The sequence below is a fragment of the Rhinatrema bivittatum genome, chromosome 11 (genome assembly GCF_901001135.1).
Source record: "Rhinatrema bivittatum chromosome 11, aRhiBiv1.1, whole genome shotgun sequence".
Classification (NCBI taxonomy): Eukaryota; Metazoa; Chordata; class Amphibia; order Gymnophiona; family Rhinatrematidae; genus Rhinatrema; species Rhinatrema bivittatum.
This window is the reverse complement of record NC_042625.1, coordinates 41863283-41886111: the sequence shown is the minus strand read 5'-3', so window position 1 is coordinate 41886111 and position 22829 is coordinate 41863283. Positions and strand designations below refer to the sequence as shown.

The following is a 22829-nucleotide window of genomic DNA, read 5'->3' as shown; positions in this document are numbered from 1 at the left end:
CCTCTGACACATACGATATGTGGATTTGCATTTTCAAACTTAACCTACTCGCCTTACCTGAGAGACGTCCACCCAGCTGGGTAATGAAAGAATTTCTTCCACGATTTTCAAGAATGCCTGGTGATAAATGATGTATTGTTAAAAGAAAAAACAAAAAGTCTCCTTATTCATTTAAACATTGAAGAATGAGTTAAAAACAAAGGGGCAGATTTTCGAATCGGCACGCGCAGGGTACATTTGTGCGCGCTACCCAGTGCGCACAAATGTACACCCGATTTTATAACATGCGTGCGCTGCCGCGTGTATGATATAAAATCCGAGATCGGCGCGCGCAAGGGGGTGCAAACTTGTGCACCTTGCGCGCGCCGAGCCCTAGGGGAGCCCCGATGGCTTTCCACTTTCCTTCTGAGGCCGCGGAGGGAACTTTCCTTCCACTACACCTCACCTTCCCCTCCCTTACCCTATCTAACCCACCCCCCAGCCCTACCTAAAACCCCCCTACCTTTTTTTCACTATTTACGCCTGCCTCTGGCAGGCATATCTTGCGCGCGCCAGCCAGCTGCCGGCGCACCATCCCCCAGCACAGCGGCTGTGCCGGAGGCCTCGTTCCCACCCCCGGACTGCCCCTGGACCGGTGCCACGCCCACGCCTCCTTCCCACCCTTTTTTCTAAGCCCCGGGACATACGCACGTCCCGAGGCTTGCGTGCGCCGCCAAGCCTATGCAAAATAGGCGCACGCATGGGGCAGTTTTTTGGGGTTACACGCGTAACCCTTTGAAAATCTACCCCAAAAGTATCAAACAAATATGTGTTTTCAATGATAGACAATTTCTATTTCCCTTCCTATTTTATGCTTGATGAGCTTTAGAAAAGTCAGTGATCTTACGGTACTGAAATAAGACTGACAATATGCTACAAAATCACTATTTGTAAATGTCTAAAAAAGACTTTTCCTATGTGTGCATTTTTTTTTTTTTTTAACAGTTATTTTATTTTTGCATTAGTATTGCTCTGATCCTGTCTGCTCCTTGACCAAGGGAAATACACCTTCCATCTCTTGTGCCACCTCTGTACTTCATGTTTGGGGTTATTCGATGTGTTTAAGGTGGCTCACTAGGTATGGGTTTTTTTTCTAATTTTAATATATACATATGAATAAAAATCAAGGGCCTGATTTTCCAAAGCATTTACATGCTTAAAACATGTGTAAATGCACTGTACCCGTGTAAGTGGACTTTTCAAAAAATGCTACAATACATGCCATTGAATTGCCATAGGTTTTACATGCATTAAGTACACTTAGGGGCAGATTTTCTAACCTGCGTGTGCGGGGTACATTTGTGCGCGCTACCCGGCGCTCACAAATGTACACCTGATTTTATAACATGCGTGCGCTGCCGCGAGCATGTTATAAAATCCGAGGTTGGCGCGTGCAAGGGGGTGCACACTTGTGCACCTTGCGCGTGACGAGCCCTAGGGGAGCCCCGATGGCTTTCCCCGGTCCCTCCAAGGCCGCTCCGAAATCGGAGCGACCTTGGAGGGAACTTTTCTTCTACTCCCCCCACCTTCCCCTATCTAACCCACCCCCCAGCCCTAACAAAATCCCCCCTACCTTTTTTTTGCTATTTACACCTGCCTCTGGCAGGCGTATCTTGCGCACGCCAGCCAGATGCCGACGAACCATCCCCCGTCACAGCGGCTGAGCCGGAGGCCTCGTTCCCACCCCCTTCCTGCCCCCGGACCGACCGGGGCCACGCCCCCTTCCCGCCCTTTTTTCAAAGCCCCAGGACATACGCGTGTCCCGGGGCTTGCGCGTGCCGCCGAGCCTATGCAAAATAGGCTTGGCATGTGCAGGAGCAGGTTTTCGGGGTTACGCGCGCAATCCTTTGAAAATCTACCCTTTAACATGGATAAATGGCTTTTGAAAACTGCTACAATAGTATGTTACATTTACATGGGCAACTCCTTTAAAAATTCACCTGTATGTGTGTGTATACAGTAATATTTATATATGTACACATACGCTTACGCACATAAATAATAAAGACACATATATACAGTTTAATTTCCAGATGTACTGCACACTTGTTTTATTACATTTCATTTGATGTTTATTTTTGTTTTGGTTTGTTTTTTTAAACAAAATAAGCAAAGGAAAAAGAAAACCCAGCAAATAATACAAACCAAAAGCAAAACTAGACAAAAATGGGTCCGATTCCCATCCCCCCACCAAACAATCCCCAATGCAGAAATGAATCTCCCCTCCCCTCTAGCACCCAGTGTGCATAAATAGAAACAGTGACTTCACCCCTAGCAACACCGCTCGCCCCAGCTGCGGGGGCTCCAGTAGTCCACATGGCCTGAACAGGGCACTTGCTGGCTCTGGCCATGCAGCATACATCAGCCAACACGCTTTTTAAGTCAGGAGGTCGTGAAGGAAGCAGGAGCAGCCGGGGATTACTCCTGCCACATTTGGACTACAGGAACCCCACAGACGGGGGAGGCTACATCAGGGTGTAAGTCTGCGGCAGAAGGAGTTTTGCTTTTTTTTTTTTTTTTTTTCAATTTCTGCATATTGTGGGGGTGGGGTGGGGTGGGGTGGGGGAGAGGGTATTTGCTGTATTAGTATTCTGGAACAAAAAATAAACACCCAATGAATTTCACTGAATTTTTCTTTTCTTTTCCAATGAAACGAAACAAGGCTTTTCGTTGCATTAATTAACATTATTAAAAAAAGAATGCACCTCACTAAAATCTATAGCCGTGCTTGAGGTATGGGGGCAGACCTTTTACTTTATTAATGTTACCTTACATCTTTGTTCTTTCTTGTTCCCTAATCTCTTTCATGAGTAGAGATAGGGAGGGGGGGGGGGGGGTCTAGCTTTTATGCAGCTGTTTTACAGGAAAATAGCTTTATTGGTCCAGGGCTGCCCAACTCTGATTTCAAAATAGATTTGAAAGCCTTCATCCTTCGGGCAGGGGACTCGTAACCTCACTTTACAAGCATTTTAATTCTAAGAATTCTTTGAGACCCTGCAACATAATTAGTACTAAAGTGCATGATTCCTAAAAACTGAAATGTTTTCTTAGAAAACCGAAGCACTGATAGCCAAGGCAGCAGGCTTCTGTTGGGCTCACAACTCCCCAGGGACTTTCCCCTATTTCAGACTCCTCTCTCAACTCACGCAGTCTCCTCATCGCAGCGACAGACCATGGCAAGGGGACAAATGCATCAGAGCTTCTTTGGGAGCACTGCAATTGTGGGCACTAGGTGTCACTAGTGCACAAGAAATGGGACGCTCTCTGTTCACTCCAACACTGCCTCTTCAAGACCCAGGAATCACACCTAGCTCCTCTGTCTGGCAGCACATAGCACTGCTATGGAGTCACTGGCCTGGCCCAGAAATATATTTTTAACTCTATTTTTTCTTTTTTTAATTTCCCACTTTAAATCAACTAAGGACAACATAACCAGTTTGGATGCAGAAAAAAAAAAAAACAACTATAACCATGAATGACACTGCAACAGCTTGTTCCATTCTTACAATTTTATTACTTTCATCCCAAACTGTCTTAGGACCTGCATTCTTGATTTGTAATTAAGAAAGTAGGATGTTCATTGGGAAGTAAATTAGAAAAGGAGAATGCAATCGAAATCTCATAATGAAATGGATTCATTTGGCAATGCTGCCTTAGGCTTCTAATTTCTGAATGGTGGAAGTCACTGTCAAGTCCCTCAGCACAATTTAAGAGACCGTATTGCAGGAACCCAGGAGTTCATTTATTTTAAATGATAGAGGACATTGCTTCCTGGGAAAGAAGATAAAACTCAGCTGACATTCGAGGAACGCCAATGAGGAACTTGACTGATCTCCTGGAGAGAGGGAATCTGCTGCCTTTCTCGTAAACAAACCTCAGGCCACATTTATTTCATGGACATAAATAAACCTCAGGTCATTCCAAAGATCAGAAGACATTACATTACCTCTGTTAAGTTGTAGGCTGTGTCTTCTAACATTGATTTGTTGGGTAAGCTCAGTGAGACATTCTTGAGGAAGTCAAGCATGTGTTCTGGGTACTGGAAACTCCTTCTGTCCTCTGTCAGGTTGGTTATGATGGGATGGTAAACATCTGTAGACACCTGGAGAAAATCGACAGAGTGTTTTACATGACATTATAAAATAACCACGATTGGATGATCAAGCCCGTATATCTCCTACCACATTGGAAAGATTGCTTTTATCTATAATCATTTTTAGCTTATATCTCACTAAATAAGAAATTTTGGGGGTGAGGTATCCCAGCAAGCGTGCACCTTGAAGAAAATCCCATCAGAATAAGGATGTAAAATCCATTTGTCTGTGAAACAGAAAAACTGAAACAAAAGCCATTAATTCCTACATATCCTCTCTTCTTCTTAGCATGGATTTCTCTTTCACTTAAATATATGCAGGATAGAAGCCCATTTGTAAAGAATTTGCTTTTGGCCCCCTTCCACTTCGATCCCTTTCTTTCCCATGGGCATTGGGCAACTCCCAAACCTCAAAATATCATTGAACTGTAGGTCTTCATTGTATTAATTGTTTAGATATGAAACCAAGGCCAATTCCATCCTCCTACCTTTCCCATTCCCTTCATCAGTAACCTTTGTCTCTGTTACCAGAGGTCCTGGGACATCCTTAGAATATTCTCCTCTGAGTTTCACTAATGTTCTCAATATCAAGCCAACTTCTGTTTATTCATCTGTGCCTTGTATACTTTTTCAAGTACCAAGCGTGTGATTTTCTCTCTCTTACCATGGGGTTTGTAGTAGTCGTTATCGAGTTCATCCATTCAGATGTCGTAGAAACTGTCACTTGTTCACCTGAGAAAACATCATGGTTAGTTAATAAGCTTATGCCAAGAAAACTCTTAATACAGAAAGGGAAATGATGGCCAAAGTCAACAACAATCAGGTAAACTTTCCAGTCATTATGGAAACATTATGGGTGCAAATGATCCAAGAAATTGCAAAGTGCATGGGCATTTGTATGTATTTCATGCTAATTTTCAAAGCACAAGTACTCAGGTCATTTCTTTTTGAACATTAGCATGAACTACATGTGCTTAAAACGGCCTCGTACTTTGTAGCTCCTCTTTTGTGAGGGCGGCCCAGGAGGGTAAAATAGGGCATGTACTTTTGAAAGTGGCAGGCAGGCCATTTTCCTCCCTTGATGTAAGTGCAAACCCCCCCCCCCCCCCCCAGGAATGCCTCCTCGCAGCCTGGCTAAAAACGTAGTGCACCCTGAGGAAGCCCTTACGTTCTTTTGACCGAGGTCAGCCATCTTCAGCCAGGACAATTTAGGTTTCCTAATCCATTTCTAACGCTCCCAGATTACATTGAAGCATGTCCTCTCCACCAGAAACCAAGAGTTCTGGCCAATCGGAAGGGCAGAAAAATTGAGGCATCAGATGTGGCATCCTGCTCCCACAAAAAGCAGTGAAACGGGGAAGGACAGTCTAATCAATCACACGGTTTTCCACAGAAATTCTTCCTCTCTGTTATTCTTTTTGTCCTTCTTCCCAATCAGGTATCAATCTAATATAGGCTTCTGCTCGACTGAAAGCCAGTAGCTTGCTCCTCTGACTATCACAACAGAATAACGTGCTGTTTTCTTATAGTACAAATTCATAGTCCCATTGCATACTTTTCAATAAAATGTTTAATTTATATTAAACAAAAACATTCTTGAATGCAGTAACGGTAAGGGCTGTATCTTGGAGGACATCATTTGCAGTAAATTTTTCAAAAGTTATATCTCTCATTTTAACTCAGGCACTACAATCAATGTGGGAGCTGTTTATTAATTTGCAATCATCCTGAGATTTAAAAAAAAAAAAATCTTTCTTGCTTAATTAACCAGCGCATATTATACATTGATTATCAATACAGAATCTCAAAAGGGGAAAGGCTGAAAGATGAGAATAAATGCTAGCATACTCTAGAGGAAATTTAATTTATTTTTTTGCAAATGTGTAAATCATGGTATGGAGACATTATCATGTAGCAGCCGTATAGTTTGGAAACCCTGAGGTCTGATTTCGGCACTGACACCACTCCTGACCAACGGCACAGAAGAATCTAGAAAAAAAAAACCCTGCGTAGAAACTCCAGCAACAGAGACCTGCAAAGGAATGAAGGTTTTTATTTTTTAAAATTCATTTAGCCCTGTCCCCACAGATGAAATGGAAATATTTTGACCTCCCTCTTTAAGTACAATGCAGTTTGAGAAGACTGCTATGCACCATAAAAGTGTTACATTCCACATCTTGCACTGTAAAAGGGAACGAAACCCGTGCTGCTCGAGCTTATACATTCACCAGACCCACACGTGACAGTTTAATATGCTTCAGACTCTTAGGGGTAGATTTTTAAAAAATGCGCGTTCGCGTACTTTTGTTGGCGCACCAGTCGCAAACAAAGTACGCTGGATTTAGTAGATACGCGTGTAGCCGCGCGTATCTGCTAAAATCCAGGATCGGCGCGCGCAAGGCTGCCGATTTTGGGCAGCCGGCGCGCGCCAAGCCGCGCAGCCTGCCTCCGTTCCCTCCGAGGCCGCTCCGAAATCGGAGCGGCCTCGGAGGGAACTCTCTTTCACCCTCCCCTCACCTTCTCCTCCCTTCCTCTACCTAACCCACCCCCCCGGCCCTATCTAAACCCCCCCCTACCTTTGTCCAGGGATTTACGCCTCCCGGAGGGAGACTTAAATCCACGCGCACCAGCGGGCCGCTGGCGCGCCGAGACGCAACCCGGGGGCGGTTCCGGAGGGCGCGGCCACGCCCCCGGACCTCCCCGGGCCGAAACCATGCCCCCGGGCCCGCCCCCGAAACGCTGCATCCCGCCCCCAAAACGCTGCGATCGGCCCCGCCCCCGACACGGCCCCGCCACGCCCCCGACAAAAAACCCCGGGACTTACGCGAGTCCCGGGGCTCTGCGCGCGCCGGCAGGCCTATGGAAACTAGGCGCGCCGGCGCACAAGGCCCTGCTCGCGTAAATCCGGGCGGATTTACGCGAGCAGGGCTTTTAAAATCCGTCCCTTAATGTTTTATGTTGCTTCAAAATATTACAACTGCATCACAAAAATGCTGTAATATCCCATGGCATGTTCATTTCATATCCAGGTATAACATTTTCTGCTATGGGAGGATAACTCTCATACTGGTGCGCAGGTGCATATGAACATATGTATGTATGCTGGCTCACACCAATGGATATGGCCATTTTATAACATACGTGCATATATGCGCACATGATATAAAATAGGCCGTACATATAAAATAGGCCGTACATGTGCACGCAAATGCCGACTCTACCGCATAAGAGGGGGGATTTCAGTAGACATGTGTGCTGACGCAATATCCAGTTTTCCCAGTCCGTTCCCAGTTTAGGGATCAGACTTCCTAACCCCCCCCCGTTAATTAGACTCTCTTTTACCCTGTTAGCCCTGACCCATAAAACCCCGCTCATCTCTTTTTTTCATTTTCTGACTTATACACCATCTATAGCAGAAGTAATGTTATGCAGTATGGGACCCTGGTGTGCTCTTATGCGCGTAAGAACTTATGCGTTGGATTCATTGAGAAATCCTGGAATGCTTATGCCCCACCCAAACCATCCCTACGTCCCTTTTTTAGCAAAACATTTTTGTGTGCCTACCAGGAGATAGGTGCATACACGTATGCTTTTTAAAATTCGCGTGGTGTGCACCGGCCCAGCTTCGTGAATCTCCTGGCTTCGGCGCACATAGCACTTTTAAAATTCGCCTTTAGGAGAGGAAGTACCTGTTTTATATGATATGAGGAGGACAATCATCAAAATCCCTTTATACTGGTAAATATTAATTTACATGCATAAACTGTCTAAAAACAATCCTCTCTGAATATGGCTAAAAGCACAGGCGTTGTTCCAAATCACGCAGACTCTTAACTCCATTTAGAGGAGGCACGTTCAGGTCGAGAAAGGCAAAGCTCGAGTGTTGATGGGATTTTCAAATCTTCCCATGCACTTTTCCAGCAAAAAAAAAAAAATATATATATATATATATATATATATATATATATATATATACTGGCAGAAAAAGCCATTGGAAGTAGCCATGCCTAATTTGTCCCTGCGGAAATTTCAAAGGGGCATCAGCTCCCTTTGAAAACTGGTGCAGAGCTTCTGGGTAAAAAAGCAGGCAAGACTTTGTCCCACAATGGACAGTTTGAGAGTTAAATTGCTCCCAATATTTTTAGCGAGATAGCTCGTTTTACCGTACATCATTGTCTGTTGTTTTTTTATGTTCCACCATGCACAGGTATCCCTCTGTGTTATGTTTTTACACTTATTAAGCTTGGGTTCTGCTAAGAATATAAAACGTGAGTCAGTGGAATATAAGAGACTTGAAATAAATAAATAATAACTTTCTCTGTTTGCTGGGGAGGGCAGCCATAGTCATGTATAATACCCTAGTTCCTTTTAATGGGAGACAATCGGAGGATTTATTTTTCTGCTGTTCTATGTTATGAACAACATTGTTGAGCTTATCTGCTAGGGGACAACTCAACAGCAAGATCCTCTGTCCAAGGAAAATATTCATGCTACACTTCAGCACCTGGGCTCGATACTCTACCAAAGCATCTATCTCTTTTTTTTTCTTTCAATTTCAGAGCAAATATTTACTTTTAATTTGCACAGTGGCTATTTGCTTTGCAACCTTTAGCACATTAAATCAACGAAAAAGAAATGTGATGTGCTCCGATCACTGTTTCCCAATATCCATGTCAGGAAGCATCTTCTCCTAATCTTATTATACCTCCTGGAAGGCCTTTTGAATATATAAATTAGATAATGTTTGTTTTGATGATTGAATATAGAGTCTTTGTGATTGCATTATTATAAGCTTTCTTGCTATTTAGAATGTGTGCACTTGGTTTGTATTATTAGATCTTTTGGAAAGAGTGGAATACAGGTGGCAATGGAAAAAATAAATAATACTTCACACCTGCTCATTCATTTGAACAACAATGACCAGGTCACCAGGTATCACAACAATTAGAGGTTTATTCAACTTCAACATATTGTACATACAAGATGGTTTCCCCCTCCCTCTATGCTTATGAAAAAATTCTTGAAAACCGGTTTTACAATACGTAAGGTCCACGTACAAAAGGACGTGCTTGTGCTGCTCTTACATAAAAAGATGATTTTAATTTCAAAAGACGATGAAAATTCAAATTCAACCACCCCCTACCAGATGCAGTAAAAGATTCACTTGCACCTGTTATCCTATTTTGGAAATACATATTTAGCCCCCAAAAACTGGAATCGCAATGAACGAGAAGAGGTAGCAAACTATCTTTTGCAGTGAAACCCTGCTGTCCCATTTCCTTTCAGTGCGCATTCAGGTCTTAAGTAAGTGCCTTCCATGCAGGCACATGCAATAGTGTTGTATATTAGCCACCACCACCACATGCTTGCTTTTGTGGTGGGTGCACACTAGTGAGAACTAAAGAGGATAACTTTCAAACAAATGCACACCGCGACATATACCCATCTATATGGCCATGCGTAGTTTAACCATGGTATTTTATAACCCGTGAGAATGATATATGCATGTGTTATAAAAAAAAATCGTAGGCTTACGTGCGAATACATGCAATGCATTGAAAGAACATATATCAAAGCAGTGAACACACATACTTTTCCTACCTATTTTAAAAATGTATGCACATATATTTTACATGCAAAAGTAAAGTAGGACTCACTTCCATATATCAAGATTTACACGCATAAGTTGGCCAATTTTAAAGCATGCATGCGTCAAGGAAATTACCAGTTTTACCAATTAGTCCACCAGTTTGCCCCGTCCTTCTCCAGATCATCAAGACCCTCCTGGTTCTATAGCCTGCACTACCCCCAGTTCACCCAGACCTCGCACCCTGCCAACAGTACACGATAAATAAACAATATTACTTCCACCAGATACATAGCAAGTGTAAAAATATGTCAGTTGGCAAATGTTCACGTGTCTTTTAAAATCGCAGCTTACTCACATAATTGCTGGCCCCATCCCACAATTCCCCTAAACTGCACCTTTCTTACGCACGTATATGTGCACAACTAACGTAAATATACACGCAGGTTTTCTACTTTTATAAAATATGGAATACGCAAGTAGAGACTTCTGGCGAATGTACTGGATAACTTTTACATGGGTAAATTTTTGAAAATTCACCTGAAAGAATATAAATATGAAAAGCTAGCACGACACGGATAAACAGACATCACGGAGCCCTTCGGAGTTTTCATCTGACCTGAGAATGTTCTGGTTAAAAGCAGGCTCGTTGCGTACATTTGTACATTCCCTCGTGTTTGTTTTCAGTAAGAAAACAGCTGCGGATATTTATGCTGTGGCAACAGTCCACATCTGATGAGTCACTGATGGATGAAGGGGTGTTTTTGTGCCTTGCAATAAATAAAATGCTGTAATTCAGATAATTAAGAGGAGGGTGTTGGCACTGAAGTCTGCGGATGTCAACGATGTGGTTTGGAGGGCCATTCTCCTTCTGAGCCTGTGGCAATTCCTGGGGCACTGCAAATTATACATATTTTCAGCTATTTTTGAGCCCTGCTCAAGTAATTGTTGATAGCCTTTCCCCTCATACATGGGTACTGTCTGCATGGTAAATGCCCGATAATACAACCTGGAGACAAGAGAATGTGCAAAATAAAAGATAGCATGATTTGGTGGACTGCTGTAACACTATGCATAAAAAAGGTCACAGAATGTGTCAGATTTTAAGAACATGGACGTCACTCATGTCTCATGCATATCTGCAGGCCCACAAGTTATTTACTATTGTGCCATTATCTTCTCCAGTGGTACAGAAGATGACAAGAAAAGAGCGCTGGCAGCAGAGAAGGAGGAGATGAAACTTGTGCAGGGAGTAACATGCTGGAACGTTCCTGGGAGCTTCCAATAAACCCAGGAACATGATTTATAACAGCCTTGGGTTCTGTGCTGCTATATTAACTGCAGTTGGTTGTGATAGCAACAGCTCACCAGATTCAAAAGAAACCTTTTGAACACATGCAAGAAGGGGCAAATGCTCTTAAAAATGCATACTTGACAATTTTTAGAAAGAGTTCAGAAATATTGATGACTTTTTGGGTGTTGAATGCCTGAGTCAGGGCTCTGGAAAATATTCATGGGAATTTTTTTTTTTTTTTTTAATCAAAAGCTCCCAAAAATGTACGCGTTGATGGCTACCATGATGGGCTAAAGAAATTTCATGGAATGTCATCTGCAGGGGCAGAAGGGAATGTAAGTTCTGTCTTGACCAAGGCAAGGCATGTCGGAAGGTTTTCTGCCTGTCTTGGACACCAGTAGGACTCCTCCTCGCCTGATAATTTGTAAATCTTTCCCTGTATTGTGCAATGCAGAAAAATTAGATTTGAATGTGCAAAGGTGATGGGATAACTAAGATTACGGCAAGTTGTAAAATTAGTGTAATGTCTTTTAAATATCTCAAAGAAGCTCATTTGAAAGACAGAGCAAAACTGCACAGTACTGAATTAAAGACTTGAGGCCTCTAGACATAGGAACAAGCTTAGGAGGGCCATCACCTTCTAACAGAGAAAGGCCACAGACTTTTTTTTTTTTTTTTTTTTAACAAGCCATGCCAGTGTATAGGACGTATTAATGACATGATTAGCATTTTAGAAAACAACTTGGTCTGGAATTCACAAGTAACTTGGCTCATTTGGTTGAAGAAAAAGCTTTGGTTCATTTTAGGAGTGACCAACATCAGTCCTCCAGAGCTACAAACAGTCCCATTTTTCAGGATATCCAAATTAATATGTATGCGATAGATTTGCATTCAATGGAGGCAGTGCATGCAAATCTAGCTCATGTATATTCATTGTGGGTATCCTGAAAAATGGGATTGCTTGTGGCTCCTGAGAACCGGAGTTGGCCACCCCTGATCTAATTCAACATTTTTAGTATTATGGCACTTAGGACCTTATTTTCCAAGGCTATCGCAGGCTTGCGCTAACAGCGCAAGCCTGCGATAGCTAGCGAAAGTAGCGCACGCCTGCGCTACCTACATCGGGGCGGAGTCGGCCCTGGAAGAGGAGTTGGGACATCACCGGGGCCGACTCTGCGACGACGGCGCGGACAGCGAAAAGGTAAGGAGCCTTTTCGCTGCCTATTTCGCGCCCAAAAACTACACCTTCTATGGTGGAGTTATTGGGCGCAATGCCGGCAGCGATCGCACCGCAGAGGTGCGATCGCTGCCGGCTAGCGCAGGACCGCCCCCGCCCCTCATTACTGCATTTTTCTAAAGTATCGCAGGCCTGCAATACTTTAGAAAATGAGGCCCTTAGTTGCTAGTGGCAGTCCAATACGAAGCGATTTAATGGACCGAAAGAACTTACAACTATTATATTCTCAAAGGCAAAAAACAATAATTAAAAAGAAAAATTCTCTTCTCCAAGAAGATGAGCTGAATCCTTGGATCAGCAAAAATCGATTAAAACCATAAAGGTGAATTTTAAAAGCCCAACACGGCATCAATTAGGGGATGCACAAATATGCCTGGCCAGTGCGCGCCGAGCAGATTTTTAGAAGTTGCCTGGATTCACGTATAAATGCCGCTGCAGGCTCAAATGAAAAGCTTTCAAAAAAGGGAGGGGGCAGGGACGCAGGGCCGGTGCAAGGGGATTAGGCACCTTCTGCCTTGTGCCGCTCCCTCCACCTCAGTCGCAGCCCCGCCTCCTATCTCTCGAGTGGCAGCGGCGGCAGCAGCAAAGAGGAGTGGAGATTCGAATCCCCACTCCTCTTTGCTGCCACCGCTCGCGCTCCCTAGTGGTCGGCACCCTAGGCCCAGGCCTAGCTCACCTGGTGCTTCCACGGGTATTCTGGGACTTTAACCTGAAATTTGGGTGCAAATACTTACGCACATTGGCGCCTGCTGGGGTCCCTTGCCGCATGAGTGTACTTCTGCTATGGATGACGTGTAAATGATAAAATAAAAAAATCTAGGCAGATCAGCGGGTTTTAAACAGGGAAGGAAAAAGGCTATTAAACCAGGGGGGGGGCGGTTTGGAAGTCCTATTCCCTTACCTGGGCGAACTGGGAAAACTGGCAGTGGCGTCAGCGGTGTCTTAAAATCCCACTACTTACATGGTAGAAGCGACATTTGTGCACAAAGGTGCATACCCACTTAAAATTCAGTGTACATGTGCGCGTGGGTCAGGCGATTTCAGAACATGCACGCATGTTATAAAACAGTTGCAGCCCTGGGCAAGGGATAGACAAATGCATGCACATGTGCACCTGCACGCCTCTTTGAAAGCCTACCGTCATAGGGAGGACAAATTTGAAAAGATATTTCTGCAGCCATTTCTATTATGTAACTGGGATCTTTGAGAACTGTCCACCCTATCAGCGGGTGAAGCTATCTGCACAGTGCGGCTATGCAAGGAATCTTACCCCCAGCGTGGGGCAGCACTAGGGAGGAGTTTTGCACTTGCAGGCAAATGTCTGCCTTTCCAAATATAGGGCCTCATTTTCCAATATCGCAGCAGTAACGCATGAGGGGGTGTGTCCTATGCAAATAAGGAAGTTTTCGTGCAGTGGGGAAACCACTGCACGCGATGTTTTTGCCATTCATGGAACTGGAGGTGCAAATTGCGAAAACATTGTGCACATGATGATTCATTGGTTGTTTTATTGCGGTGCACGATGTTTTCGCGAAAGTGTCCAGCCCGGAGTATCACAGACAGAGAGAGAGCCTATAATGCCTATGCCCTAGACAGGTATTTGACTCCCTATGGGAGGGCCACCTACTAACTCGGGGTGGGGATTAGGTATGAACGTCGGGGGTTGGGGGCCACTTTCGCATTCCACATGAGACGTACGGAAAGAACAGTGGTCTCTAGTGAAGATTTGCTGGCCGTCGGAGTGAGGAAACTCACTCCAAGAAGAGATTTGGGCTACGTTCTCTCCACCTAGCTTGTTGTTGCCCAGGTAGAGTGTCCATCAAGCTAGGTGGAGAGAACGTTGCCCAAATCTCCTCTTGGAGTGAGTTTCCTCACTCCGACGGCCAGCAAATCTTCACTAGAGACCACTGTTCTTTCCGTACGTCTCATGTGGAATGCGAAAGTGGCCCCCAACCCCCGACGCTCATACCTAATCCCCACCCCGAGTTAGTAGGTGGCCCTCCCATAGGGAGTCAAATACCTGTCTAGGGCATAGGCATTATAGGAACTCTCTCTCTCTCTCTCTCTCTCTCTCTCTCTCTCTCTCTCTCTCTCTCTCTCTCTCTCTCTCTCTCTCTCTGGAAAATGAGGCCCATAGGTGGGTAACTTTATGTGATTTGCACTTAAGCTTCAATGAATGTTTAAAGTGTGCACCTAAGAGTCCAACAGAACTCCTTTGTGTTACATTGAATCTCACACCATGTTCCAATCCCTTTTTTTTTTTTTAAGTGACACATGTCTACAAAATAACATTTTTAACTTGTGTGCATGGAGATAAAAAGCTCAGCACCCAAACAGGTAGTAAGCCTCTTTGCCAAGCTTCACAAATAGATTTTTTTTTTTAATTTATCATTTCATACATTCAAAAGAAAATCTGTTGTGTTTGAAGGCAGAATGCAATGTACTCAGTAAAAATCCTTCCAACTCACCAATAGCAGCTTTAAAGTACAGTGTGATTTCTTTAGGTGTGAGAGCCCGTTCCCAGAAAATAAACTCATCAAATGCTCTAATCACATAACGTCCGGACTGGTCAGTATCTGTTTTCGTCACCAGGTTTAAGTTGGAGTCCCCATAGTTAGGAGACATTTTTCCGCTTGGGTCACTGGTGGTTAAGGTCCCATTGACGTAGACCTTCAGACCTTCGAGTGATTTCCATGTAAACAAAACATGGGTCCAGTGCAGACCTGCAATGGAAAAGCAGCCACTTGCACATGAAAACATATTTACTTGCATTTGCTTTGGTTCCAGAAAAAAGATATCAAATCTCAGTGGGGCAAACACATGGCATGAAAGCTACATATGACTGCAGTTTGCATAATGCTAAAAGGGTTGAAAAAATGCTATAAAGCATTAAAGCTCTGTGCACCACAGGCAAACAGTGCCTGTGTTTTCCAAAGCATCAGGTTGACATTGGCAATAGTCTGGGTCTTGGATACGGAGTCATTTTGCTAACCTATCATTGACTGGTGTTTAGTTTTTGATGCGTGGGACATGCGATAAACCTCTTATTTGAGACAAGTACTCAGTTTTTGTGTGCATATTTAAAATATAAAAATGATTTAACTATAAAACAAGCACAGCACCCATCTTTGGACTAACTGCAGACTAAAATAATATGTGTGAGTAGCGCAATATCAGTGCAACACGTAGTTATGAGGTCATAATTGCATGAGGTCTCTATTTGGTATTTGTATGTGGTTTATGAATTTTCAGGTGGAGTTTCTATTTATTGGCAATAGGTAACCAACATGCTTCTAAGCAATTCAATTTATATAAGGCTGTTTCCTTTTTTCTTTCCTGGTCCTTGTGTAAAAACTTAAAAATAAAACCCTTGCCGAGTAAAATGGAAGACATACCTGGAGGGCTGATGCTTGCCTTCCAGATCATTGAATTCCCCTGAGTGTAGATTTCCACATAGCTCTCATGCTCCATCGAGTAGACGGAAAAGCCAGTGGACATTACCCTTTCTCCGGACGCGAGTGGATGCTTGGCCTGTGGCTGTGGCTGTGGCTGCTGCTGATCCTGAGTCTTCCAGAAGAAGGAAAATGTTACTCCTGATGGAAACATACAAGGGAGAGAGAATGAGTCATGAAATTTATTTATTTATTTGTTTGTTTGTTTGTTTATTTATTTAAAAACTCTTCTATACCGTCGTTAAGTTGGAGAACCATCACAATGGTTTACATATAGGCACGATAACAACTATGAGTGGTATAGGTTACAACTTGAAAATGTGCCATCATAGTTCGGTAACAATAAAGTGCAATAAGCTATGGGGCGGATTTTAAAAGGCGCGCGAATAGCCTACTTTTGTTTGCGCTCCAGGCGCAAACAAAAGTACGCTGGATTTTAGTAGATACGCGCAGAGCCGCGCGTATCTGCTAAAATCCTGGATCGGCGCGCGCAAGGCTATCAATTACGTATAGCCGGCGCGCGCCGAGCCGCACAGCCTACCCACGTTCCCTCCAAGGCCGCTCCGAAATCGGAGCGGCCTCGGAGGGAACTTTCCTTTGCCCTCCCCTCACCTTCCCCTCCCTTCCCCTACCTAACCCACCCGCCCGGCCCTGTCTAAACCCCCCCCCTTACCTTTGTCGGGGGATTTACGCCTCCCAGAGGGAGGCGTAAATCCCCGCGCGCCAGCGGGCCTCCTGCGCGCCGGGCCGCGACCTGGGGGCGGGTACGGAGGGCGCGGCCACGCCCCCGGACCGCCCCGGGCCGTAGCCACGCCCCCGTACCCGCCCCCAAAACGCTGCCGACATGCCCCCGAAACGCCGCGACGACCGGGCCCCGCCCCCCCGACACGCCCCCCTCGGAGAACCCCGGGACTTACGCGAGTCCCGGGGCTCTGCGCGCGCCGGGAGGCCTATGTAAAATAGGCTTCCCGGCGCGCAGGGCCCTGCTCGCATAAATCCGCCCGTTTTTGGGCGGATTTACGCGAGCAGGGCTCTGAAAATCCGCCCCCATATGTTTAAGTAATCTAATCAGTTTGGTATGACATTTTATCAACAGTACAAAATTAACATTACTGTGAGTTTGTTCGGTGCGTCCATCTTAATCAATCAATTGGGGGAAGGGCAACTTTCGAAGGCATGCACCCAAGTGAACGGGTATTTACCCAGGTAAAATGGGCTCAAACGAAGCCAACAGGACAGCAGATGCACCAAGTACCTTTTTTTGTACTTTTTTACCCGATGGGGAGCCTGTCTAGGTAAGAGGAGGAAAACAGCCTGCATACATTTGATTTACAAAAAGTCTGCCTGCACAAAGAGGGCGGCACATAACAGATACACGATTATAGATGGAGAGCCCTTTTTTAGGATTATTTATTTATTGATTGAATTTTTTTTTTTTTAATTGTCATCTCAAAACATGATATCTTAATCAGAAAATGATAGTTATTTAAGAAGTAAAAAAAAAAAAAATGAAATTAGAAGTTATCCATTAAAATAAGAAAAACAGAGAAACCACTGTTGGCTAGTGTTATGTTTGCCCCCTCCGATTATTGCGCATCTTGCTATACAGAATTGTGCGTTTTTGTGATTAGTATGGCAACTACACACGTCGGTCTTCCTCAACCAACAGGAAATCGAGCAATAACAAATTGTTATTTATATGTTTATTCATGTTTATAATCACCTTGTCTACAAGCAACCCAGAAGGTCTAAAATAAGTACAGAGGAGGGTAAAGCTAGAGATAGGGAGGATTCGGGGCACAGGGCGAATCAACTGCAGCAAGGCCCTGGAAAGCTGGGACTCCCATGGAGGAGTGGGGCCCTGAAAGTGCACGGCCCGGAGCAGTCACCCCTATTCGACCCTCCCCCCAAGGATATTTCTGGCCAGAGAAGGCCCAGAATTGGGCGGGTTTGCTGGTTTTCTGCTGTTTTCTTTCTGCCTTTCAGTGCGCAGATCGTGATAGTTCTCAAAGACAACCTACGAAAGGGTTGCGTGACCGCCAGCGGCAGAGAGTTTGCTTTGGCATGCTGGTTTTAACCAGTGCCATTTTTCTTTTTCAAGTCTTTATGTTATACTCATTCGAGGAATGCTCTCTATTGGAAGAGGTGCTCAGAGTGTGAACCAGTTGCCAGAGAAGGCAGAGAAAGCAGAGTCCCTCAAGGGATTTCATGTGACAAGCCCAGGGCTACACAGGCACTGCAGCTCTTCAGAGTCCAAAAAAAAAAAAAGATTGTAAGAATCAGCCAGAGAAATGCTTCCTGACACACTCATTGTGGCAAGGAAGAAAGCTAAACCTCAAAGATACTGAAGAACTGCCATGCCATGAATATACAAGTCCATATTGACTTTTTTTTTTTTTGCATTTTTATGAACCATGAGTATTGATGGGTTTTAAATGCATGTTTTTATGTTGGTTTGCAACTTCATTGTTTTACGTTATTTATTTATTGCGATATGTCTAGAATTGATTTTATTGAATTAAGTGGAATAAAAGAACTTTTAAATAAATAAGAACTGCACACATGCAAAGCAGCACAACATAGGAGTACTGGTGGCTGCCCTCAAAACATCCCATGCCAGGTTTTAAATATTGTACCTCTTGTGTAAGCAAGTCAACATGACAGCCGACGTTGGATTTATCTGGGCTGAATGCAGCTGCCCAGGGAATCTGAAAGGCTGAGAAGCTTTTTTCTTGCTTAGAGGTTGTTTGTTTGGGTGTAGGGGACGTTGACATTTGAGGGGAAGCAATCCGAGTTCCTGGGGAGGCAGAGGCAAACTGACTGCAATGGGCCCCTGAATTCAGGACTCTATGCGACTGCCAAAGGCAAACCTGCATTACAAAGTTCTGAATCAAACACGTTAACGTTCTTGATTCATAGGGAAAACTGGTGAGGTTCCCAGAGGATCCCTGCTCAGGGAGTCTACATTTATAGCAGCCCGAATTTTCAAAGCAGACTCATGCGCATAAGATTACCAGGTCCGCACGAACCCTTGTGCGGCATCCTGCTTCGGGACAGGTGTAAATATGTACACAAACGTTTACGTGCTTGCTTTCGTCTGTCAAAAGTGCAGGTGTAAATGCTTTCTCAACGTTAACGCTGCCCCTGGAAACGCTTCTTTTAAGTACGCATAAAAATGCGTGTGAAATTGCTTCTGTGCATATATTTACTCGGACAACTCCCAGGGTGATTTTTAAAAAAAAGACTACAGATGTGTCTGTGCTTTTCAAAATTCCCTCCATAAAATTCAATGCCGAGATGACACTAACTATGGGGTAGATTTTAAAAGGAGCACGCGCGACACACACACATGTACGCCCAATTTTATAACATAAACCACATTTATGTGGTTTATGTCATTTTAGCATGCAACAAAGTGTTTCAGTGCGCACTATATGCAAAATTAAGTAAAATGTGCACATTGTAAAAAAATAACAGTGTAAGCTAAAAACAAAACGAACAAAACCAATGATCTGGATGGGAAAATAAAAATGATCTACAAGACATATATCCAAAATGAAACAACACAACGACATGAAACAAAATTGTCTGTGCACACCCCCTCAAATTTCAAATGATTAATGGGCCTCGAGTCCTCTGCAGAGGTTTGCCTTCTGTGGATATTTCAATGTTATTTTTTTTTCCCTGGGGAGATGCTGGACGTCACTGGAGATTTGGATACACTACATGGACCATCAAAAGTGCTGAAGCTCCAGCAAAATGTACATTGCAGGGAATAAAACGACAGAGACAGGGAGGGAAGCCCAAGCCAGCAAAAATGGTCATCTTCATTGCTAGGTTTGTGCCTTTACCTGGCTGGGGCATTTCTATGGCAGGGATATTTATTTAACAATGGGGGTCCATATTCAGCTGCTGAGTTAACCAAATGCACCAATCCAGGTAACTTAAATGGGATATTCAGCAGTGCAGCAGCACCACTGAATACACCCGGCTATTTTACAAGTTAGTTGGATAGGTAACTAACTTCAGACCTGCCTACAGCGAGGTCAGAGGTAGCTGGTTAGGTTCACTGCTAACTCTGCTCCTCTCCAGAATGCCTTCCGCCTGCCCAGAAATGCCCCTGACATATCTAGCTAAATTCTAGCCGGATTAAGAGATATCCGGCTAGAATGTACCCAGATAAGTCGCCAAATATCACAGCTAAGCCCTTTAGGCGGATAACCTTTTAGTTATCCATTTAAATGGTTTTTGAATACCTACCCTAATATTCATTAATTGATTTACTGATGTAAGAAATCGTCCAAAGAGATATACAAAGTACATTCCATCTGGGTACACAGAAGGAATGCAGAGTCCCGGCATGAGTTAAGAAACCAGTGGTTGGGACTGAAGGTAAAATAGCTAAGCCCTAAAATAACACCCGTAACAAATATAATTCAACAACGCCACAAATCTGACTCAGCTTCTAGAAAGTATGCCTCAGGTGAAGAAGGAGACCTCCTAGGTCAGAATAAAGAATAGTTCTCCAGAAAGAGACAGGGATGGAGGGGAAAAGACGCAGAGCGTAAAATCAGGAGCATGGAAGGAAGGGAGCTACCTCCCTCCCGAGGCTTGGACATGGCCCCTCCCACGCTAGATCTGCTCTTCTAAAAATATATTTCCTTCACGCGCCTGCAACCCACCCCCAGCTCCTGCTAGGCCATGAATTCAGCAAGCCTCTAGATGGACAGAGCCTCCTGATCCATATCTCCATGAAATCCAGCAGACTTAAACCCTGCTTCTCTTTCTTTATCTGCACGGGAAGAGAATTAAGCTGTAGGCATGATTTTATTTCCAATACTTTTCCACAGACTTCCCTGCTGAGATCCAAATTGAAACACAGATCTCTTGAGCCACACTCACAGGGGGATAAGAGCAGGCCCTAGTGATTACAGAAGCTGGCAAACTTTCTACAAATCTTTATTCTGCTGGAGCCAGTTCCTTTCATAAAAGTGAGAAAAAAAAATTTTCTGGCCAGACCTAAACGCTCAGCAGTTCCTCTGGGGCAAAATTCTGCTCATCTGTTTTGACCCCGATCAAAATGTAATCTAAAGTAAATTATACCAATAACTGTGGCTTATACAGCAAACGGTCCTGAGAAGATTACATATTCCATATATATCAAGAACAGCACACGATAGAGACAGAGACAGCTGGAGATATATAAAAAAGAGATATAGCCAGGCAAAAAGACAGATACTATATGCATAGAGACAGGGAGCTTTATACAGACAAATATACAGTGCGCTAAATAAAGAAAGTCTCCACAGAGAAGGCCCAATGCTGCAAGATGTTTTTCTCCTGGTCCTGGGCCATTTGCATAACATACAAATGATTCCCAGGGCGATATTCTAGTGAAAAAGTTGCCGAGAAATTGCCAATTCTTTTGCATAAAAACTAACTACACCTCCCTGAGGAGAGTAGGAATCCTTGCAGAGGTCCGAGAGGGTTAACCGCAATGTCAAGTGAAAAATAAGTGAGATTATAATGCAGAGCTGGAATACCCAGCCTAGATTATGCTGTGGGCCAAACACGCTCAGTAAAGTACAAACTGATTTGTCTTGGCTCTGAGATGTATTGGGTCACTCTGACATGAAAGTAAGTTTTAAATTGTGTGTTCATGTTTGTTCAGTTAACACAGTTGCTGTGTTTGTGAGTTTAAGTCATAAGACAGTCGCCGTTTGTAGCAGATGAAGGAGAAGACTTATCTTGATTCGTGGGAAACTTGATGAGAACTAAGCAACTAATTAGTCTTGTGTAGTTGCCATCTTGGAGACTGAACAAGATGGAAGAGGGGAAAGAAGATCAAAATCCCTGATGGTGAAAAGGGCAGTAAAGGGCAATAACGGCCAAATTTTTAAATGGCCACGCACGTAAAAACGGGGGTTACGCACGTGAACGGGCCTTGCACCCTCCACGTGCATAACTCCTGGCCACGCACGCAACTCCTGTTATGCGCAGAAGTGCCGGGCCCAAGGAAAGGGGCAGAGAGGAGGGCAGAGAGGGGTGGAGCTGGAGGTAGCCCATACAGCGGCCATTTGCCGCTGTGCCGGAGAAGCGCATGCCGGCACAGCAGCAGTCGGCCAGCGCGCACAAGTTGCTTCTGCACCAACGGAGCAGCAAGCGACAAAACAAAGCAAAAAAAGGTAAGAGACAGGGTTTAGGGGGTGGGAAGGGGAGGAGAGGAGAGGAGAGGAGAGAAGAGGGAGGGAGTATGGGTAGGGGGGTTGGGAACTGGGAGAGGCCCGATCTCGTCGCTGCCTGTACTTTTCTAAAATTAGGACCCCTGCGCGCGCTGCCCACACATGCACACGCGGATTATATAACCCAGCGCACGTGTGCGTGCGGCCCGCGGATTTTATGACATGCGCATGCCGATGCGTGCACCTTTTAAAATCTACCCCTTATTGCTTTACATGCAGTAGTTAGTGAGCAGATTCTCTGTCTGTATTCGTATCTTATCTGGATTTCAAAAATAAATATATTCTAAACACAGCAGAGTATTGCTTGCCTGCTGGGAATGGTTCGGGACAGGAGTCTGCTCACTGGGAACCGAGGTGCTGTTACATACATATAAATACATACACACACAATGCAGAGGTAAAGGGAGAAGGTGCGGTTACCTACTTAGCTACCAAGAGGTATTCCAGATCCTGATCTGATGCTCACAGGAGTAAGAAAACAGCCCACATCTATCAGTCCAAGATGCAGTTACGTTTTGTAGGAAATCTGGCAATCACGTATTTTTTTTTGCATGTAAATTAGTTATTGCGAAATTACTAATGAGCTGATTTGCTTGATTTTCCAACTCATTAGCGATTTTACATAAGTTCCGCGAACAGCTTTAGAAGTAAACAATAGTGCTTGCAAAACTGGCAAATTGCATACTCTAAAATTCTCAAATGCAAGAGTGCATTCTATTTGCCGATTTTTGTGAAGATATTCGCAGCTTACTACTTCGGCCTCATAGATTCATTTGACTGCCAGAGATAAATACTAAAATGAAGAGACAAGAGCTCTATCACCACTAACCACCTTTGTGATCTGGGTCACAAGAAGCAGACAACCCAGATGGTACCCCAGAAGGC

At 44.2% G+C, this 22829-nt stretch overlaps 1 protein-coding gene across 2 annotated transcripts in view; it reads right to left on the bottom strand.

Moving 5' to 3' along the window:
• ADGRD1 (adhesion G protein-coupled receptor D1) overlaps positions 1-22829 on the bottom strand; it is a 268529-nt gene that overhangs the window by 218042 nt on the left and 27658 nt on the right. For both annotated transcript variants that reach the window (XM_029571131.1, XM_029571132.1), the window contains 5 exons: positions 15646-15843; positions 14719-14973; positions 4797-4864; positions 3986-4141; positions 58-117 (listed from right to left, as the gene is read on the bottom strand). In XM_029571131.1, the coding sequence (XP_029426991.1) occupies positions 58-117; positions 3986-4141; positions 4797-4864; positions 14719-14973; positions 15646-15843 (737 nt within the window). The remainder of the gene's footprint in view (positions 1-57; positions 118-3985; positions 4142-4796; positions 4865-14718; positions 14974-15645; positions 15844-22829) is intronic.